This window comes from Ursus arctos, unplaced genomic scaffold (genome assembly GCF_023065955.2).
Source record: "Ursus arctos isolate Adak ecotype North America unplaced genomic scaffold, UrsArc2.0 scaffold_30, whole genome shotgun sequence".
NCBI classification, from domain to species: Eukaryota; Metazoa; Chordata; class Mammalia; order Carnivora; family Ursidae; genus Ursus; species Ursus arctos.
Genome location: NW_026622986.1, coordinates 17510288 through 17527778, shown reverse-complemented (window position 1 = coordinate 17527778; position 17491 = coordinate 17510288). Strand labels below are relative to the sequence as shown.

The 17491-nt window shown below is 38.4% G+C and overlaps 1 protein-coding gene across 23 annotated transcripts in view; it reads left to right on the top strand.

The window, feature by feature from the left end:
- The window catches only part of MLLT10 (MLLT10 histone lysine methyltransferase DOT1L cofactor), a 232109-nt gene that overhangs the window by 45722 nt on the left and 168896 nt on the right, over nucleotides 1–17491 (top strand). For 21 of the 23 annotated variants that reach the window (XM_057304613.1, XM_057304612.1, XM_057304610.1 and 18 more), the window contains one exon: nucleotides 14490–14544. The exons of 1 other annotated variant lie outside the window; for it this stretch is intronic. In XM_057304613.1, coding sequence (XP_057160596.1) covers nucleotides 14490–14544 — 55 coding nt within the window. Of the gene's footprint in view, nucleotides 1–14489; nucleotides 14545–16523; nucleotides 16548–17491 lie in introns of those variants that run through there. One more of the 23 variants, XM_057304617.1, reaches the window with a different exon arrangement.

Here is a 17491-nt window from a genome sequence, read left to right as displayed (position 1 = left end):
TTTTTTTTTTTAATTGCAGGTCTTGTATGTCCTGAATACTGGTCCCTTGTTAGATAAATGCTTTGTAAGTAGTTTCTCCAAGGCTGTGTTTTTTTACTTATTTTCTTAACTTTGCTTTTGATGAGCAGAGATAACGTACGTTTTGTTTTGTTTTGTTTTTGTTTTTTGCATTCGGATATCCAGTTGTTTCTGCTCCATTTGTTGAGAAGAGTCTCCATTGCTCACTGGCGTGCTTTGATGAAACAGCACTTGGCTGCCTAAGTGCGCTCCAGCTCAGGAATATTCATTCTGTTCTGTGAATGGTCCTTACATCATTACAATACTAATTTGATTATTTGTATTTTGTAGTAACTCTTGAAGTCTGATTTGCAAGTCCAGCAACCTTTTTCATCCTTTTCAAGATTGCTTTGTATACTTTAAGTTTTTAGCATTTCCATCTACATTTCAGTATTAGCTTTTCCAGGGGCACTTGGGTGGCTCAGTCTGGTTAAGCATCTGCCTTTGGCTCAGGTCATGATCTCAGGGTCCTGGGATCAAGCCCCCCATCGGGCTTTCTGCTTACCTGGAATTCTGCTTCTCCCTCTCCTTCTGTGCTTGCACACGCTCTCTCTCGCTCTCTCAAATAAATAAAGTAAAAAAATATATTAGCTTTTCCATCACTTCTAAAAGGTTGATGGGATTATGATAACCATTGCTTTCAATCTGTAGATCAGTTTCAGGAGAATTGACATGTTAACAGTGTTGAGTCTTTCTTTTCATTAGCATGGTATATCTCCATTTCTTTAGGTCATCTTTGTTTTCTCAGCAATATTTTGTAGTTTTCAGTCCTTGGTCTTGTGTGTCTTTTGTTGAAAAAAGTGGTTTTTAGATTTTTCCTGTTACTTGATGCTAGTGTAAGTGGTATTTTAAAGAATTCAATTTCCTAATTATTTGTTCTTAGCATATGGAAATAGAATTGACTTACGTATATTGACTTCTGTCTCACAACTTTACGTAACTCATTAATTCTATGAGTATTTTTGGTAGATAAATCAGATATTTGTAGGAGGTGATCATGTTATAATTTTTTACCTCTTTCCACTTCGCATTCTTTTTATTTTCTTCCCTTATTGCATGTATTTAAGTCCTGTTTCCATTCTTTAGGGAAGGCATTCAGCTTCATACCATTAATAATGATGTCAGCTGTAGGCTTTTTATTAATGATTTTTATCAGGCTGTTTAAAAGTACAGGTTTTATTATCTAAGTATGGCACAAGGCTGATAGATCAGGAGAGGACTCCCATTAAAAATTATAAAGTTGTAAATTATGACAATAAAGGCAAGATCCTTCATTTTGGTTTCCATGAAAAGGAATAGTGAGGGAATGCTAACCAGGTGTAGTTTGAATAATTTCAAGGACTCTGGGGTTTAGGGGATGTCCATAGTTGTCTGCTACCTTCCCGTGGGGTGATTATGGTAGGGGAGTATTGTGGCCAGAATATAAAGTAGAGATGGTTGGGGCTATGGGCTCGGATTGGTTGGTTTGCATATCAAAGCTAGCTAGAACATTCAGGAATTAGGTAGCCCTGAGAAGGGCAGTCTCTCTAGGGTCACCAAGGCCCAAAGTATCAGAAGTACAGAATGAAAAGATATGATTAATAAACAGGTTGTGTAAGATCTGTTCCTAGTTTTCTGACAGTTTATAGCATGAATGGATATTGAATTCTTGTCTAAATTTTTTTTCCACATCTATCGAGATGATTATACATTTGTACATAATTAATGTAATGAATTTCATTGTTTTATTTTCAGATGTTGTATTAATCTTGTATTTTTTTTTTTTAAGATTTTATTTATTTATTTGACAGAGAGAGAGAACACAGGCAGGGGGAGCGGGAGAGGGAGAAGCAGGCTGGCTCCTTGCTGAGCAGGGAGCCTGATGCTGGGCTGGATCTCAGGACCCTGGGATCATGACCTGAGTTGAAGGCAGACACTTAACTGACTGAGCCACCCGGGCACTCCTCAATCTTGTATTCTTGGGATAAATTTTACTTGGTTATGATGTATTATCCTTTTTATATATTGCTGTATTGAAATTGCTAATGTTTTATTAAATATTTTTGGATCTAGGTACATAAGGGATGTTAGTCTATAATTTTTTTTGTATTTTCTGTTAATAATTAGTTAATATTATTAGGTGTGTTAGTATTTTTCATGCTGAACTTAGAAAATAATTTCAGAAGTGTTCTTTATATTCTGAAAGTGTTTGTGTGAAGGTGATGCTGTTTCTTCCTTGGTGTTTGAAGGAATGTACCTGTGAAAAAGTCTGAGCCTAGAGTTTTATTTTGGGGAGGGATTTTCAGAATGAATTCAGTTTAAAGGGCTCTTCAGATTTTTATTTCGTCTCATCAGTTTTTGGTAAGTTGTGTTTTTCCAGGAATTTTTCCATTTCATCTAAGTTGTTAAATTCATTAGTATAAAGTTAATAGGCTTTTGTCCTTTTACTATCTGTTGGTTCTGTAGTGATAATTCCTCCTTTTTTGTCCATATTGGTAATTTATGGGTATGTTTTATATCCATTTAGCTGGATGTTTATCAGCTTTGTTGATCTTTCCAAAGGACCAGCTTTGACTTGTATCTAAGAAATCACTGTTCATCCCTAGGTCAAGAAGATTTATTACTATTCACTTTAAGAGTTTTATAGTGTTAGCTCTTAACATTTAAGTATATGATCCATTTTGAGTTACTTTTATGTATGATATAAATAAGGGGTCCAACTTAATTTTTTTGCTTGTAGATAAGAATTTTTTATATATGAGTTTTGTAAAGCTGTTTCTCTTTGTGTTCGTTTTTTAGCATTCCCCTAGTAATTTCAATATATTTCCTTACCTTTTTATTGTCTATTTATGTAGCATACCACTTACAGTTAATATTGTACCCCTTCTTAAATGTATAGAAATCTTGCAATCATAGAGAATCTTTGACATAACCTTAGTCTGCTCAGTTATGCTGTTTTCATATGTATTAGATCTATATGTTATAAACCCCAGAACAATATTATAATTTTTGCTTTCAATACTGATTTGTGTTTTTAAGAATTTAAGAACTAAAATTCTTGATATTTTCCAGATATTCACCATTTGTGCTCCTCTTCTTTGCATCCTAAAGATTTGCATTTTCATTTAGTATGGTTCTTCTTCATTATGAAGAATTTCTGTTGGCCTTTGTTGTAGTCCATGCCTCCTGGCGATGAATTCTGTTTGCTGCCTTTTGTGTGAAAATACCTGTTTCACCTTCGTTTTTGAAGGACATATTAGTTGGATGTAGAATTCTGAGTTGAACTATAATTGTTTTTCTTGGAGCGCTTTAACGATTTTGCTTCACTCTCTTTTGACTTCCATAGTTTATGATGAGAAATCAACCATTTATCTAAAAACTGTTCCCCTTTTTTGTTGTGTCCTTTTCTCTTGGTTCCTTGATGACATTCTCGCCTTTGTTTGCTTTTCAGCAAGCAAGCGGTTTGGGTACTTGGGGCTCACTGAGCGTTTTGAATCAATAAAGTTCTTTTTCTTCAAATCAAAATTTTATCCACTATTTTTCAAAACTTACTTTTGCTGCATTCTCATATTCCATATTCTCTTCTCCTCACCACTTTTCCTTCTCCTTTTTCAGACCATCAGTTATACATGTTAGATTTCTTGACACTCTTTAGTAGGACCCTGAAGCCTTGTTCATTTTTTTCCGCTATTTTCTCTTTTTCAGATTAAAGATTAGAGTTAAGGTATTTCAGAGTCACTGACTCTTTCCTTTGTCATCTTGATTTTGTTGTTAAGCCTGTCTGGTAAATGTTTCGCTTCATATTTTTTTTTGTTTTTTGTTTTTGTTTTTTTGTGGGTTTTTTTTGAGAGGGAGAGGTGGGGGAAGGGCAGAGGGAAAGGGAAAGGGAGAATCTTAAGCATGCTCCATGCCCAGCATGCCTTGGGGCTTCATTTCATGACCCTGAGATCAAGACCTGACCTGAGATCAAGAGTTGGATGCTTAACCAACTGAGCCACTCAGGTGCACCTAATTCTTTTTTATAGTGTCTTTTACTTTGCTGAGATTTCCTATTTCACTTAATATAGGTATGTTTTTGTTTTCCTCTTAGAACTCAGTTGTAATGTTATTTAAAGCCTAATTCCGGTGTGTGGGTCTTCTTAGGGTTGATTGGCCTTCATTAATTGTCTTTTATCTTAAGCATGATTAACATTTTTCTATTTCTTTTCTTTTTTTTTTTTTTAAATAGTTTATTTATTTATTTGACAGAGAGAGAGACAGCCAGAGAGAGAGGGAACAGAAGCAGAGGGAGTGGGAGAGGAAGAAGCAGGCTTCCAGCAGAAGAGCCTGATGCGGGGCTCGATCCCCTAACGCCGGGATCACGCCCTGAGCGAAAGGCAGATGCTTAACAACCCAGCCACCCAGGCGCCCCAACGTTTTCCTATTTCTTAGTAGATCAGATAACTTGTATTGTTTTCTTTTTCTTTTCTTCTTCTTTTTTTTTTTTTTTCTTTAGAGATTTTATTTATTTGGAAGAGAGAGTGAGCACCAGGGGTTAAGGGGCAGAGGGAGAAGGAGAGAGAGAAGCAGACTCCCTGCTGAGCGGGAAGCCTGGCACAGGGCTCCATCCCAGGACCCTGAGACCATGACCTGAGCTTAACTGACTGAGCCACCTGGGCACACCACTTGGATTGTTTTCTAAACATTGTGAATGTTATATGTGGGAAGTCTGGATTCTGTTATACTCCTTTGAAGAAATTGATACTGTTTTTCTCAGGTAGTTGATTAGGTTGGACTCACACTGCCTATTATGTATTTTGAGAATTGGTTAAAACTAATTTTATTTCTTTTTTTCCTTAGGCTCTAGCTTGTTCTGTGCATGGATGGTCCAGGGTTAGTGAGACAGGCAGATTCTATACATAAAAATTTGGGGTCTCCCCTCTTGGTTCTCTCTTTGTATGGATCCAGATCTTACTTACGTTCTTCAGATACGAAGACTGCAGGGGCCACTATCAGCTGACTGTGGCTTGTCTTCAGGCTAAAAGTCTTAAAAAATGGGAAACTTTGGGTGCCTGGGTGGCTCATTTAGTGAAGTGCCTGCCTTCGGCTCAAGTCATGATCCCAGAGTCCTGGGATGGAGCCCAGCATCAGGCTCCCTGCTCCTGCTCCCCCTGCTTCTGCTTTGTCTGTCTCTTTCTGTCAAATAAATAAATAAAATCTTAAAAAAAAAAAGGGAAACTTAGGCTGGTCCCTTCCAAGTTTTGACTACAGGTGGGAAACCAGAATCGGCTGCTTACCTGTGTAAGGGTTTGTCTTTTATAAGCTTACTTAACTGTTTTGGAAGTAGAAATTCATTTTAAGCAAGAAAAGAAATGATGATGGTAAATGTTTTATCCTGCAGTTACTTCTTTATGCCACAGTTACATATGTTATATAAGGAAGATCAACCTTAAAACCTTACCTTTTATGGATTTACTTATTCTTATCAGCTTATAATATTTAAAAAATTTGTTATGTTTCAGTTCATTGAAGTTACTATCTTTTTTGGCCTTAAGTGATCCCCCCCCCTTTTTAAAAGATTTTATTTATTTATTTGAGAGAGACAGAGATAACGAGAGAGAGTATGAGTGGGAAGGAGAGGGAGAAGCAGGCTCTCGGTGGAGCAGGGAGCATGACATGGGGCTGGATCCCAGGACCCTGGGATAATGACCTGAGCCAAAGGCAGACGCTTAACTGACTGTACTTGTCAAGGTTCCCTGGCCTTGAGTGATTTCATTTTTGGTCAGCAGGAACCTCTTTAGGTTGGCTGATACATCCTTTTGACATGAATAAAGTAGTCTTTTATAGCTTCCTTGCTATCTGATGGAACAAGTTATCTGAAGCTTATTTGACCTACACCAGGAATCATCTATGTCTCGGGAGTCTTGGCTACTTTGGGAAATGCTGTTTGGAGACCATAGCCTTGACACTAGAGGTGTTCATTTCTACTGTGGTAGCCATAAGTCTTTGTAAAAGACAGAAAAGATAGGTTATTTTAGATTTATTTTTATCTTTTTTTTTTTTTTTTTTTTAAAGAAATGGGGCTCCTGGTTACCTCAGTTGGTGAACCTTGTGACTCTTGATCTTGGGGTTGTGAGTTTGAGCCCCATGTTGGGTGTTGAGATTACTTAAAAATAAAATCTTTTTTTTTTTTTTTTTTTAAGATTTTATTTACTTGTTTGAGAGAGAAAGTGAGCACAAGTTGGGGGGAGCAGAGAGAAAGGGACAGGGAGAGGGACAAGCAGACTCCCTGCTAAGCAGGGAGCCCTGCATGGGGCTTGATCCTAGGACCCTGGGATCACAACCTGAGCTAAAGTCAGATGCTTGACTGACTAAGCCACCCAGGTGCCCCAAAAAGAAACTCCTCGCCCTCTCCCCTGCCACAGAGAGAGAGAGGGAGAGAGCGAGCGCGAGCCTTAAGCAGGCTCCACACTCACCGTGGAACCTGACACTCATGGCCCTGAGGTCATCACCTGAGCCAATATCAACTGTTGGATGCTCGACCAGCTGAGACACGCGGGCACCCCAAAAATAAAACCTTAAAAAAAAAGAGGGATGCCTGGGTGGCTCAGTCAGTTAAAGCATCTACCTTTGGCTCAGGTCGTGATACTGGGGTCCTAGGATTGAGCCCTGGCTCCTTTCTCAGTGGGGAGTCTGCTTCTCCCTCTGCCCCTCCTCCTACTTGTGTGTGTACATGGGTGTGCTCGCTCTGTCAGATAAATCTTAAAAAAAAAAAAAGAAATGATGATGGTAAATATTTTATCATACAGATACTACTTTATGCCACAGTTACGTCTTTTATATAGTATGAGGAAGATCAAACTTAAAACCTTGCCCCTTACCATTTTATTTTTTCTTTTCTTTTTTTTTTTTTTTTAAAGATTTTATTCATTTGACAGAGAGAGAGACAGCCAGCGAGAGAGGGAACACAAGCAGGGGGAGTGAGAGAGGAAGAAGCAGGCTCATAGCAGAGGAGCCTGATGTGGGGCTCGATCCCACAACGCCAGGATCACGCCCTGAGCCGAAGGCAGACGCTTAACCTCTGTGCCACCCAGGCGCCCCCATTTTATTTTTTCTTACCAGCATATAGTAGTATTTTCAATTATTTCCTTGTTGTATCTTGTGATATGATGGTAATCACAGTAAGGGTAAACCAATATAGTGGAATAGATTGTTACACAACCACAGCTTCCCAAAGGGTCAGTATTTTGGGTGAACTTGATTTAGTGAAGTGTAGTGGGTTTTGTCTTTTGGCAGAAAAATCTAATATATAAAGTAGAAAAAGTATTTGGAAATTAATGTGTGCATTCTAAAGATGGCAAAATAGTTATGTCGTTTCTTACTATACTACATGATGTAGCAAAGAAAGAGCCACCTCGTATAACTTGTGCTTGTTTGGGCCATTTCAGTTAAAGGGTTTTTTTTCTTGGTAAAATGTGAGATCTTCAATGTGTGCTTGCTTGCTTGATTTCCATATAATCTGTGTTCCCTTTCACAGGATTTACTTGTACTTTTTTTTTTTAATTTTTAATTTTTATTTTTTCCCCCTGCGCCAGTCCCCTCCTTGTACCTTTTTAACACTACTTCTCACTAAAATAATAATGGAACTGTGAAATTATAATAGTGACATGTTTGCATCCTGCCGTATAAAACTTTTCAGTTTGACAAAAGAGAGGATCACGGGGGAAGGGAGGGAAAAATAAAACGACGAAATCAGAAAGGGAGACAAACCATAAGAGACTCTTACTCATAGGAAACAAACTGAGGGTTGCTGGAGAGGTGTGGGATAGGGTGATAGGGTTATGGGTGATGGACATTAAGGAGGGCAAAGGATGTAATGAGCACTGGGTATTATATAAGACTGATGAATCACAGAACTCTATCTCTGAAACTAATAATACACTATATGTTAATTGAATTTAAATAAAATAAAAACTTTTCAGTTTGAATTGGTTTACTCTAGGATCTGTTAGTCTCCGTGGTTCAGGGCCCCTTATACCAGATCTGTCTTAGGGTATAGTCTTCTAACTATAATTTAACCTTCTTTTCTTTTCCTATACTTTTTTTCTCTGAAATCGTCTACATATCTATTTTTGTTTTTAGTAGGAGGACACAGCATGTAGTAGTGTATCTCTACAAAAATTTAAATTATAAAAAAAACAAAGTATTTTGGAATAAAGAAATACATTCACTCATAATCTTACTGTCTTCACCATAGTTCTGTTAATATGTTTTGTGTATTTTAGAGTTTATTTCTATGCATAAATCTATGTGAATATACCATTATTTGTTTCATTGTTATACAGTTAGACTTTTTATACAATTTTAAAAAGATTTTATTTATTTGAGAGAGAGAGCACGAGCAGAGGGGATGGGAAGAGGGAGAGGGAGAATCAGACTCCCTGCTGAACAGGGAACCTGACCCTGGGATCAGGACCTGAACTGAAGGCAGATGCTTAACTAACTGAGCCACCCAGGCACCCCAACTTTTTTATACAGTTTTTAAAGATTTTATTTTTATTTTTGAGAGAGTGTGCACACACATGAATGGAGGGAGGGACACAGAGAGGGAGAGAGAATCTCAAGCAGACTCAGTGCTGAGCGTGGAGCCCAACGCAGGGCTTGATCTCACGATCCTGAGGTCATGACCTGAGCCAAAACCCAAGAGTTGATTGCTTAACTGACTGAGCCACCCAGGCACCCTATACAATTTTTATAGTTATAAACAGACATATAAAGTATTTTTGTATACATATCTTTTCATGTCTTGAAATTAAAGTATGTAAATGATGTAAAAATGACACAACGTAGTAAGTGCTATTTCTATTGTATTATTTCCTTTGGCTCTCCAGAAATGAGCAATTGCATTAGTATTTTTCTTGAATCATGTCGGTGAATTGCTCTCCAAAAAGAATTGGATTATATGCCATCAACAGTATATGAAAATTAGTGTTCACTGCTCTTAGAATGTTAGGAACTATCTTTTAAGAAAAACTTTACTGGGTGCATTAAAAGAGAGAGCCGGCTCAGTCAGGAGAGCAGGTGGTGCTAGATCTCAGGGTTGTGAGTTCAGGCCCCACACTGGGTGTAGAGATTACTTTAAAAAAAAAAAAAAAAAAAAAAAAAAAAAAGACAGGCTTTACAAGACATGATTTACTAAATTAGTGGTCAAAAATTTCATAGTATTTATAGTTATATTTCTTTGAATGTAGATGAGGCTGAATATTTTTGCATATTTGTTGCATTTTCTTTAAAAATATTAAAAAAAAAACTTTGAATGGTCTATTCTAATTTTTTTGTTTTTTTAAGTAGGCTCCGTGCCCAGCTCAGGCCTTGAACTCATGACCCTGAGATCAAGAGTTGCATGCTCTACTGACTGAGTCAGTCTGGCAGCCCTCTAATTTTTTATAGACTTAAAAAAAAAAAAAAAAGATTTTATTTATTTACGAGAGAGAGAGAGAGAGAGTGCGGGGAAGAGCAGATGGAGAGGGACAAGCAGGCTCTGCACTGAGCATGGAGCCCAGCACGGGGCTTGATGTCAGGAGCCCAAGATCATGACCTGAGCTGAAACCATGCTCCTAGACATTTTTAATTCCTTAGATTTGACTGATTACTGTTTTTAGTTCTTCTATTGAAATTGTTTTTCATGAGGTGCCTGGGTGGCTCAGTTGATTAAGTGTCCAACTCTTGATTTTGACTTAGATCATGATCTCAGGGTTGTGAGATTAAGCCCTGAGTTGGGCTCTGCGCTCAGTGGGGTGTCTGCTTGAAATTCTCTTTTTCCATCTCCCTGTGCCCCTCCCCCAGCTCACCTGCTTGCTCTCTCTAAATAAATAAATAAAATCTTAAAAAATAAAAAGAAAAGGAATTGTTAAACCTTTTGAATTTGGATTAGTGATCAGTAAAGTTTAAGGGTCTAGGGGCACCTGGGTGGCACAGTTGTTAAGCATCTGCCTTCGGCTCAGGGCGTGATCCTGGCGTTGTGGGATGGAGCCCCACATCAGGCTCCTCCGCTGGGAACCTGTTTCTTCCTCTCCCACTCCCTCTGCTTGTATTTCCTCTCTCGCTGGCTGTCTCTGTCAAATAAATAAATAAAATCTTAAAAAAAAAAATAAAGTTTAAGGGTCTAATCTAAATTTTTTCTTCCTTAGTTGCTAAACAATTCTTCTTCTCTTCCTCCTACTCCCCCACCTCCCCCTCCCTCCTTCTTCCCCCCTTCCTCCTCCCCCCTCCCCCCTTCTCCTCCCCCTCCCCCTCCCCCATTTATTTGAGAGAAAGAGAGATTGAGAGAACAAATGGGAGGAGGGGCAGAGGGAGAAGCAGACTCCCTGTGGATCAGGGAGCCTGTGGCAGGACTCTCATGACGTGAGCCAAGGGCAGATGCTTAACCAACTGACCCACCCAGGAGCCCCCTAAACAATCATTCTTTTTTTTTTTTTTTTTTTTAAGATTTTATTTATTTATTTGACAGAGAGAGAGACAGCCAGTGAGAGAGGGAACACAAGCAGGGGGAGGGGGAGAGGAAGAAGCAGGCTCATAGCGGAGGAGCCTGATGTGGGGCTCGATCCCAGAACGCCGGGATCACGCCCTGAGCCGAAGGCAGATGCTTAACCGCTGTGCCACCCAGGCGCCCCCTAAACAATCATTCTTACACCCAGTCATCCCAAGGAGTAATTATCCCTGGTTCTATGTAGTCTTTTTTTTTTTATTTTAAAGATTTTATTTATTTATTTAACAGAGATAGCCAGCGAGAGAGGGAACACAAGCAGGGGGAGTGGGAGAGGAAGAAGCAGGCTCATAGCGGAGGAGCCTGATGTGGGGCTCGATCCCATACCTCCGGGATCAGGCCCTGAGCCGAAGGCAGGCGCTTAACCGCTGTGCCACCCAGGCGCCCCTCTATGTAGTCTTTGAATTAGATTTAGTTACTCTTCTAAAAGCAACTCTTTCTTTCCCATAAGTTAAATCACTCAACTAATAGTGTTTCTTTCTGTAAGAGAAGTTGCTGTATCTCTTAGAACCAGATTATTGCCTGCCTTTCGCAAGTGTGCTTGTGTTTTTGCTTCTTCTGTCCGTTCGTATATTTTTTGATAGATACTAGGGCTACAGGCATGAAATGGAGCTTATACTCTAGCAGAGGAGATAAACATAATTGCACAGTTAATTGTGATTGCAGTATATGACAAGGAGGAAGTGTAAGTGATTTGTAATATGGCACCTAATCTAATGGAGGGAGTCAGGGAAACCTTTGAGGAAGTGACTTTAAGCAAGAATTTGTGAGTTGAAGTTACCCAGCTGTGAAAGAGGGCTGGGGTGTAAGACAGGCATTACAGGTAGAGAGTAAAAACAACACATTTAAGGGCTATGAAGCAAGAATGAACTTTGGGGTATTTATAGAAGTGAAAGAAGAGGGGCACCTGGATGGCTCAGTCGGTAGAGCATGCGATCCTTTACTGTGAGTTTGAGCCCCATGTTGGGCAGAATTTTTTAAAAGAAAACAAAAGTGAAAGAAGAAAAGGCAGTATTGCCTAGACAGTGAGATGTTGAAAAGAGAAGGCTGTGGAGGTAAGTAAGGGCTAGCTCATGTAGGGAAACCATTAAAATGTTTATTAAGTGTCATAGTGATATACTTGGACCTACATTTTTGAAGTTCAGTCTAGATTGGTGGTATAGGTGAGAGTAAGTATAAATAGACTATTGAATGGGGGTCCCTGAAGTGGTCCTGATGAAAGTTGATGTTGGCTTGCAGTAACTTAAAAGTAGTGTAGATGGAGAGAGGTAGTCAAATCTCACCAGTACTCAGGAGGATGAATGGGCAAAATATACTGTTTGATTAAATACGAGTTAGAGAGTAGGGTGAAGCTGTTAAAAGATGATGCCTAGGTGTCTTGTATGGGCAATATGTTGTTGAGAGTATTATTACAAAGAGAGGGAAGGGGCATTTGGCTGGCTTAGTCAAAAGAGCATGTGATTCTTGATCGTGGGGTCGTGAGTTCAAGCCGCATGTTTTGTGTTGAGATTACTAAGAAAAATTAATAAACTTAAAAAAAAAAGATAGGGGATACTACAGGAAGAGCAAGTGTTGCCATAGATTTTGGACAGTGCTTAAAGTGCCATTGCAGTTGTAGGAAGTTTTATATATAGATCCAAGGACAGAGCTGAATAGGAGGTAAAATTTGAGAGTCACTGGCATACTTGTAATTTAGTTGGTAACAGATGTATGGAAAATATGAGATTGCCTAGTGTTTAACATGAAACGAGAAGGCATTTTAAGCTGGAGCCCTGAGAAACTACCTCATTTAAAGGTTAGACATGGTGATCAGAAATGTGTTGCCATAAAATCTTTAAAAAATAAAAATAAAATCTTTAAAATCTTTAAAGAAATGTGTTGCCAAAGAGGTTAGAGGAAAATCAGGAGAAATACTGCAAGATGAATACAGGATCTAATGGCTTATGTTTTATTACTTATTCACTGTTTTATCTTAATTTTCTTCTCTTACTTTCTTTCGTAATTTGTTTTTATTACTATATTATATGCTGCAAAACTTCTTTGGAGAGCAGCAAGGTAGGGTACAAATAATAAATATTCAAGTGTGACCTCCAGGAACATATTCTTCATAGTAAGGCAATGTCATTGAAACTTACTCTGTTTATTATTTTTATAATTCTGTGTCTTATCAGTAGTGAAAAGAAATGGTTGTACTAGCTCTGTTTCGTTTTTTTTTTAAGATTTTATTTATTTATTTTTGAGGGAGAGCAAGCACGAATAGGGGGAGAGGGCAGAGGGAGAGGGAGAAGCAGACTCCACGCTGAGTAGGGAGCCCGATGTGGGGCTCGATCCCAGGACCCTGGGATCATGATCTGAGCTGAAGGCAGACGATTAACCGACTGAGCCACCCAGGCACCCACTCTACGTTTATTTCTGGTTTTAGTTTTGGGGGTGGTAGGGATAGTGGTGTGTAATAACTACTGAGTACCGTTGTGTGTAGTGATAAGGCTAAGTAGAGTAATTAGAGCAGTTCCTTCCTTCCAGAAAGCAAGTGAGCCTATATGAGATCATGTCTTCTCATTTAAATCAGAATTCTAAATTTTTGAGTTCAACTGTTTATTTTAGGAGAAACCACACCTAACTGACTACAATAATACTAGCTGATCCTAGACAGAAGGCAGAGGGATAGCAGCAAATGTTAAAAACTGCTTCAGAACCCTTTTGTTATTATTAATGTTAAAAAAAATTGTGGCAAGGCGCGCCTGGGTGGCACAGCGGTTGGGCGTCTGCCTTCGGCTCAGGGTGTGATCCCGGCGTTATGGGGTCGAGCCCCACATCAGGCTCCTCCACTATGAGCCTGCTTCTTCCTCTCCCATTCCCCCTGCTTGTGTTCCCTCTCTCGCTGGCTGTCTCTATCTCTGTTGAATAAATAAATAAAATCTTTAAAAAAAAAATTGTGGCAGGTATGTAAAAGTTAAGTAATATTTACTTTTTAAAGTTGTTATCTGATGGGATGCCTGGCTGGTTAAAGTTGGTAGAGCATGTGACTTTTTTTTTTTTTTTTTTTAAGATTTATTTATTTGGTGGGGGGCAGAGAGGGAGGTAGAGATTCCCAAGCAGACTCCATTCGGAGCATGGAACCCGATGCGGGGCTCAGTCTCACAACCCTGAGATCAAGACCTGAGCCAAATCCCAGACTTCACTGACTGAGCCACCTGTAGAGCAGCACGTGACTCTTAATCTCAGGGTCATGAGATCAAGCCTCACGTTGGGCGTAGAGATTACTTACTAAAGGGATGCCTGGGTGGCTCAGTCAGTTAACTGTGTGCCTTCAGCTCAGGTCATGATCCCAGGGTCCTGGCATCAAGTCCCCCATCAGGCTCCATGCCCAGCAGGGAACCTTCTTCTCCCTCTCCTTCAGCCCCTCACTCTGCTTATGCTCTTCCTCCCTCCCCCTCTTTCTGACAAATTAAAAAAAGAGATACTTAAAAAAAAAATACACACACACACACACACACACACACACACACATATAGAATAATGTTGTTACCTGGTATTCTGAGGAAGATCACGTTTTGAGGAGAATTACTTTGTGAGGAATGTTTTGAAATACTCTTGGTGGCAACTGGTACAAATGCTGCTCCCACTTTTTTTTTTTTTTTTAAGATTTTATTTATTTATTTTACATGGAGAGAGAGTGCACAAGCACAAGCAGGGGGAACCACAGAGGGAGAGGTGAGAAGCAGACTCCCAGTTGAGCAGGGAGTCCGATGCGGGGCTCCATCCCAGGACCCTGGGATCATGACCTGAGCTGAAGGCAGAGGATTAACCGACTGAGCCACCCAGGCGCCCCTGCTCCCACATTTTAATAGTTTTGAGGTTATAGGGAAGATGTTATACTTTGGTAATCTGAAAAATCTCTTTGTTTTCTTTCTTTTTTTTAAAATAGAGATGTGAACTGTGTCCTCATAAGGATGGAGCTTTAAAAAGAACAGATAATGGGGGTAAGTACAGAGACTTTTAAAAAATTTTTTATTAAAAATTTTTTTATTGAAAACTGGAGTGGAGGAGTATTTAAAAATGATAGTTCATATTATAGTATCAAATGAAGTGTTTACCACTGGAATATTTTTGATAGTAACGGATGTAATTTATGAATCTTTTTTGCTGTTTTATGGACAAACTTTTAAGCTTTTTTTTTGATAGAGTGAGAGTGGGGGGAAGCAGGGGGAGAGAGAGCGAGAGAGAGAGTGAGAGCTCCATAGCCAGTGCAGAGCCCGAATCTGGGCTTGATCTCATGACCCCGAGATTGAAACTGAGCCAAAATCAAGAGTTGGACTTAACTTACTGAGCCATCCGGGTGCCCCTAAGCATTGTTTTTTTAATGTAGAATGGTCCACGTACTTCTAAATAAATCTTGATTTTTTTAAATGGGTATAATTTTTTTATATTAGAAATTATTTTTGGAAAACTAAGATGCTTTTTTTGTTGTTAGAGCTAAACTCTGATATTTTAGAGTCTTATTTCCCTCTCTTTTGTGTATTTCTGGACAGATGATATTTCTAGTGAATGTTAATTTTAACACCCTGAGGATTTTTGTTGCTTGAATATAGAGAAATGCTGACTTCTGTCTTTAAGTTTTGGTGCGCTTTCCTGAGGACCCTTGTGTATTTTTCATTTACATCTCCATTTTTAGTTACCGTCCTCTGAGAAATCCATGTTGCTTTATAGCTCTGTACCATTCTTAAACACGTAGACATGAATTTATCAAACTGTGGCATACTGTGAAAATAAACTGATGAAGAAACTCCTATAAGTAGAGGTTGTAACTCCTGTTAGTATACTCTTCCATTTTGGGCAGCCACTTCTAAAGCATTTTTGGCATAGAATAGAGGAATGACATGAGTATATAAAAGGGAGAAATAAAATGTTTTTGCCTTGCTTTACATAAATTTATTTATATACAGATTTAATGTTTAGACTATGTTATACAGGCACATTTGACAAAATTTTAGAAGTATTAGAGAAACCCTTGCTCCCGTTCCTGTTCACCCTCTGCCTAGTTTCTCCACAGCTTTCCTGCTGTTGATATAATGGCCGTTATTACTTACTTGCATATCCTTCTAGGGTTTTTTTCTTATATACAAATAAATATGAATAAAGAAATATTTTCTCCTAATTTTTATATGGATGGACGAATATTATAAATACTCTTTTGCATCTTAATTTCCCTACTAAACAATTTATTACCAGTATAAAGCTCTCTTTTTTATGTAATCAGTCACCTGTTGATAGATTTCTGATCTTCTGCTTTTATGACTAATGCTTGTATACATGTCATACATACCTACATCTGTAAGATTATTAATTCCCAGGGGTGGAACTGTTGGGTCAAAGTTTGTAGTTAATTTGATAGATATTCCCAAATTATTTTCCCCAGTGGTTGTACCAGTTTATGTTTCTAGCACAATGAATGAAACACTTATTCTCCATATCCTTTGGTAATCCAGTAGGTGAAAATTGGTATCTCAGAGCAGTTACTTTGCATTTCTTTTATTATGAGTGAAGCTGAGCATCTTATATTTTTAAAAGCAATTTGTATTTTTCTCTTTCTGGTCTGTTAATGTTTTTTCTCTTTGGTTGTTGATCATTTTTTTTTTGATTTGTTAGAGATTTCATAAGCGCCCCTCATTCATTAGGCTTTTGTGATACGGGTTGGGTTGGTTTTTTGTTGTTGGTGGTGTTTGGTTTTTTTTGCCCAGTTGTTTAGTCTTTGCTTATGGGGCTTTTTACCATGCAGAAGTTTTTGATATTTATTTAGGTGAATTTATTAATCTTGTCTTTCATGGATTCTGTATTTTGAATCATTAGTTAGAAAGGCCTTCCCTACTCCAAAGTTATTAAAGGAATTCTTTCACATTTTCCTCTAGTATTTTTATGGTTTCTTTTTTTTTTTACAGTTTAATCTTTGATACATTTGGAATGTATCCAGGTAATACAGTGTGAGGTATGGATCCAACTTTATTTTTTCCTAGATGCTAAAATGCTACCATTTTTCCCATCACCATTTATTGAACAGTTCATCTTATCTTCACTGATTTGAAATGCCATCTTTGTTAGAGTCTAAATTTGATGTGTATTTAAAATATTCTGACTAAACTGTTCCAGAATTGATTTGCAAATTATTTTGGAACCCGGAATGCATTTTCCTGTTGAAATGCTAATTATATTTTTAGAGTCGTTAACAAAACCCCGCAGTGTACCTGATGGTACAGTATTGATAACAGCTATTCTTTTTTTTTTTTTTTTTTTTTTTTGATAATAACTAGTATCTAATACCCCTTTTTCATGTTGGAAAATGTGTTACAAGTTTTAGTTCAGCTTTTCTTGGCAATCAGGATGAGGAGTTTCTCAATGCAGCTTTTAATTTTCTCAATCTCATCTGCTGTATATAGTTCTCAGTTGTTAAAGGTAAGTAAATACTTAACAAACTTAACATAGGTTGGTGTGTGAAAACTGGGGTTTGTGTATTACAGGCAGAAGGAGAAGCAAATTATAAAAGACACAAATATATCAAAGAATTGAAAATGATCTGGAATTAGACTATAAAGTTTGAATGGCAGGCCTTCTGAGAGGTGAAACTAATGATACAGGCAAAGTTGTCATTCCTTCCCCTCTCCCCTGCTCATCTCCTTCCTGTCTCTTCCTTCACCCACTCCCCTCCCCTCCCCTTTTCTGTACCTGATGCTGTTGATTGTGGGGAGCCACTGAAGCTGAGGAATAACATGAGATTTCTATTTTAGAAAGGTCACTCTCTGACAGCATTGTGGAGAATGGATTGGAAGGATATGAGACCAGATCAGCCAAAAAAAAATAACAGTAGAGCTGGATCATAAGTGCATTTAACATACTTGAAATCAGCTATATAGCCTGGGGGGTGGGAGGAGATAT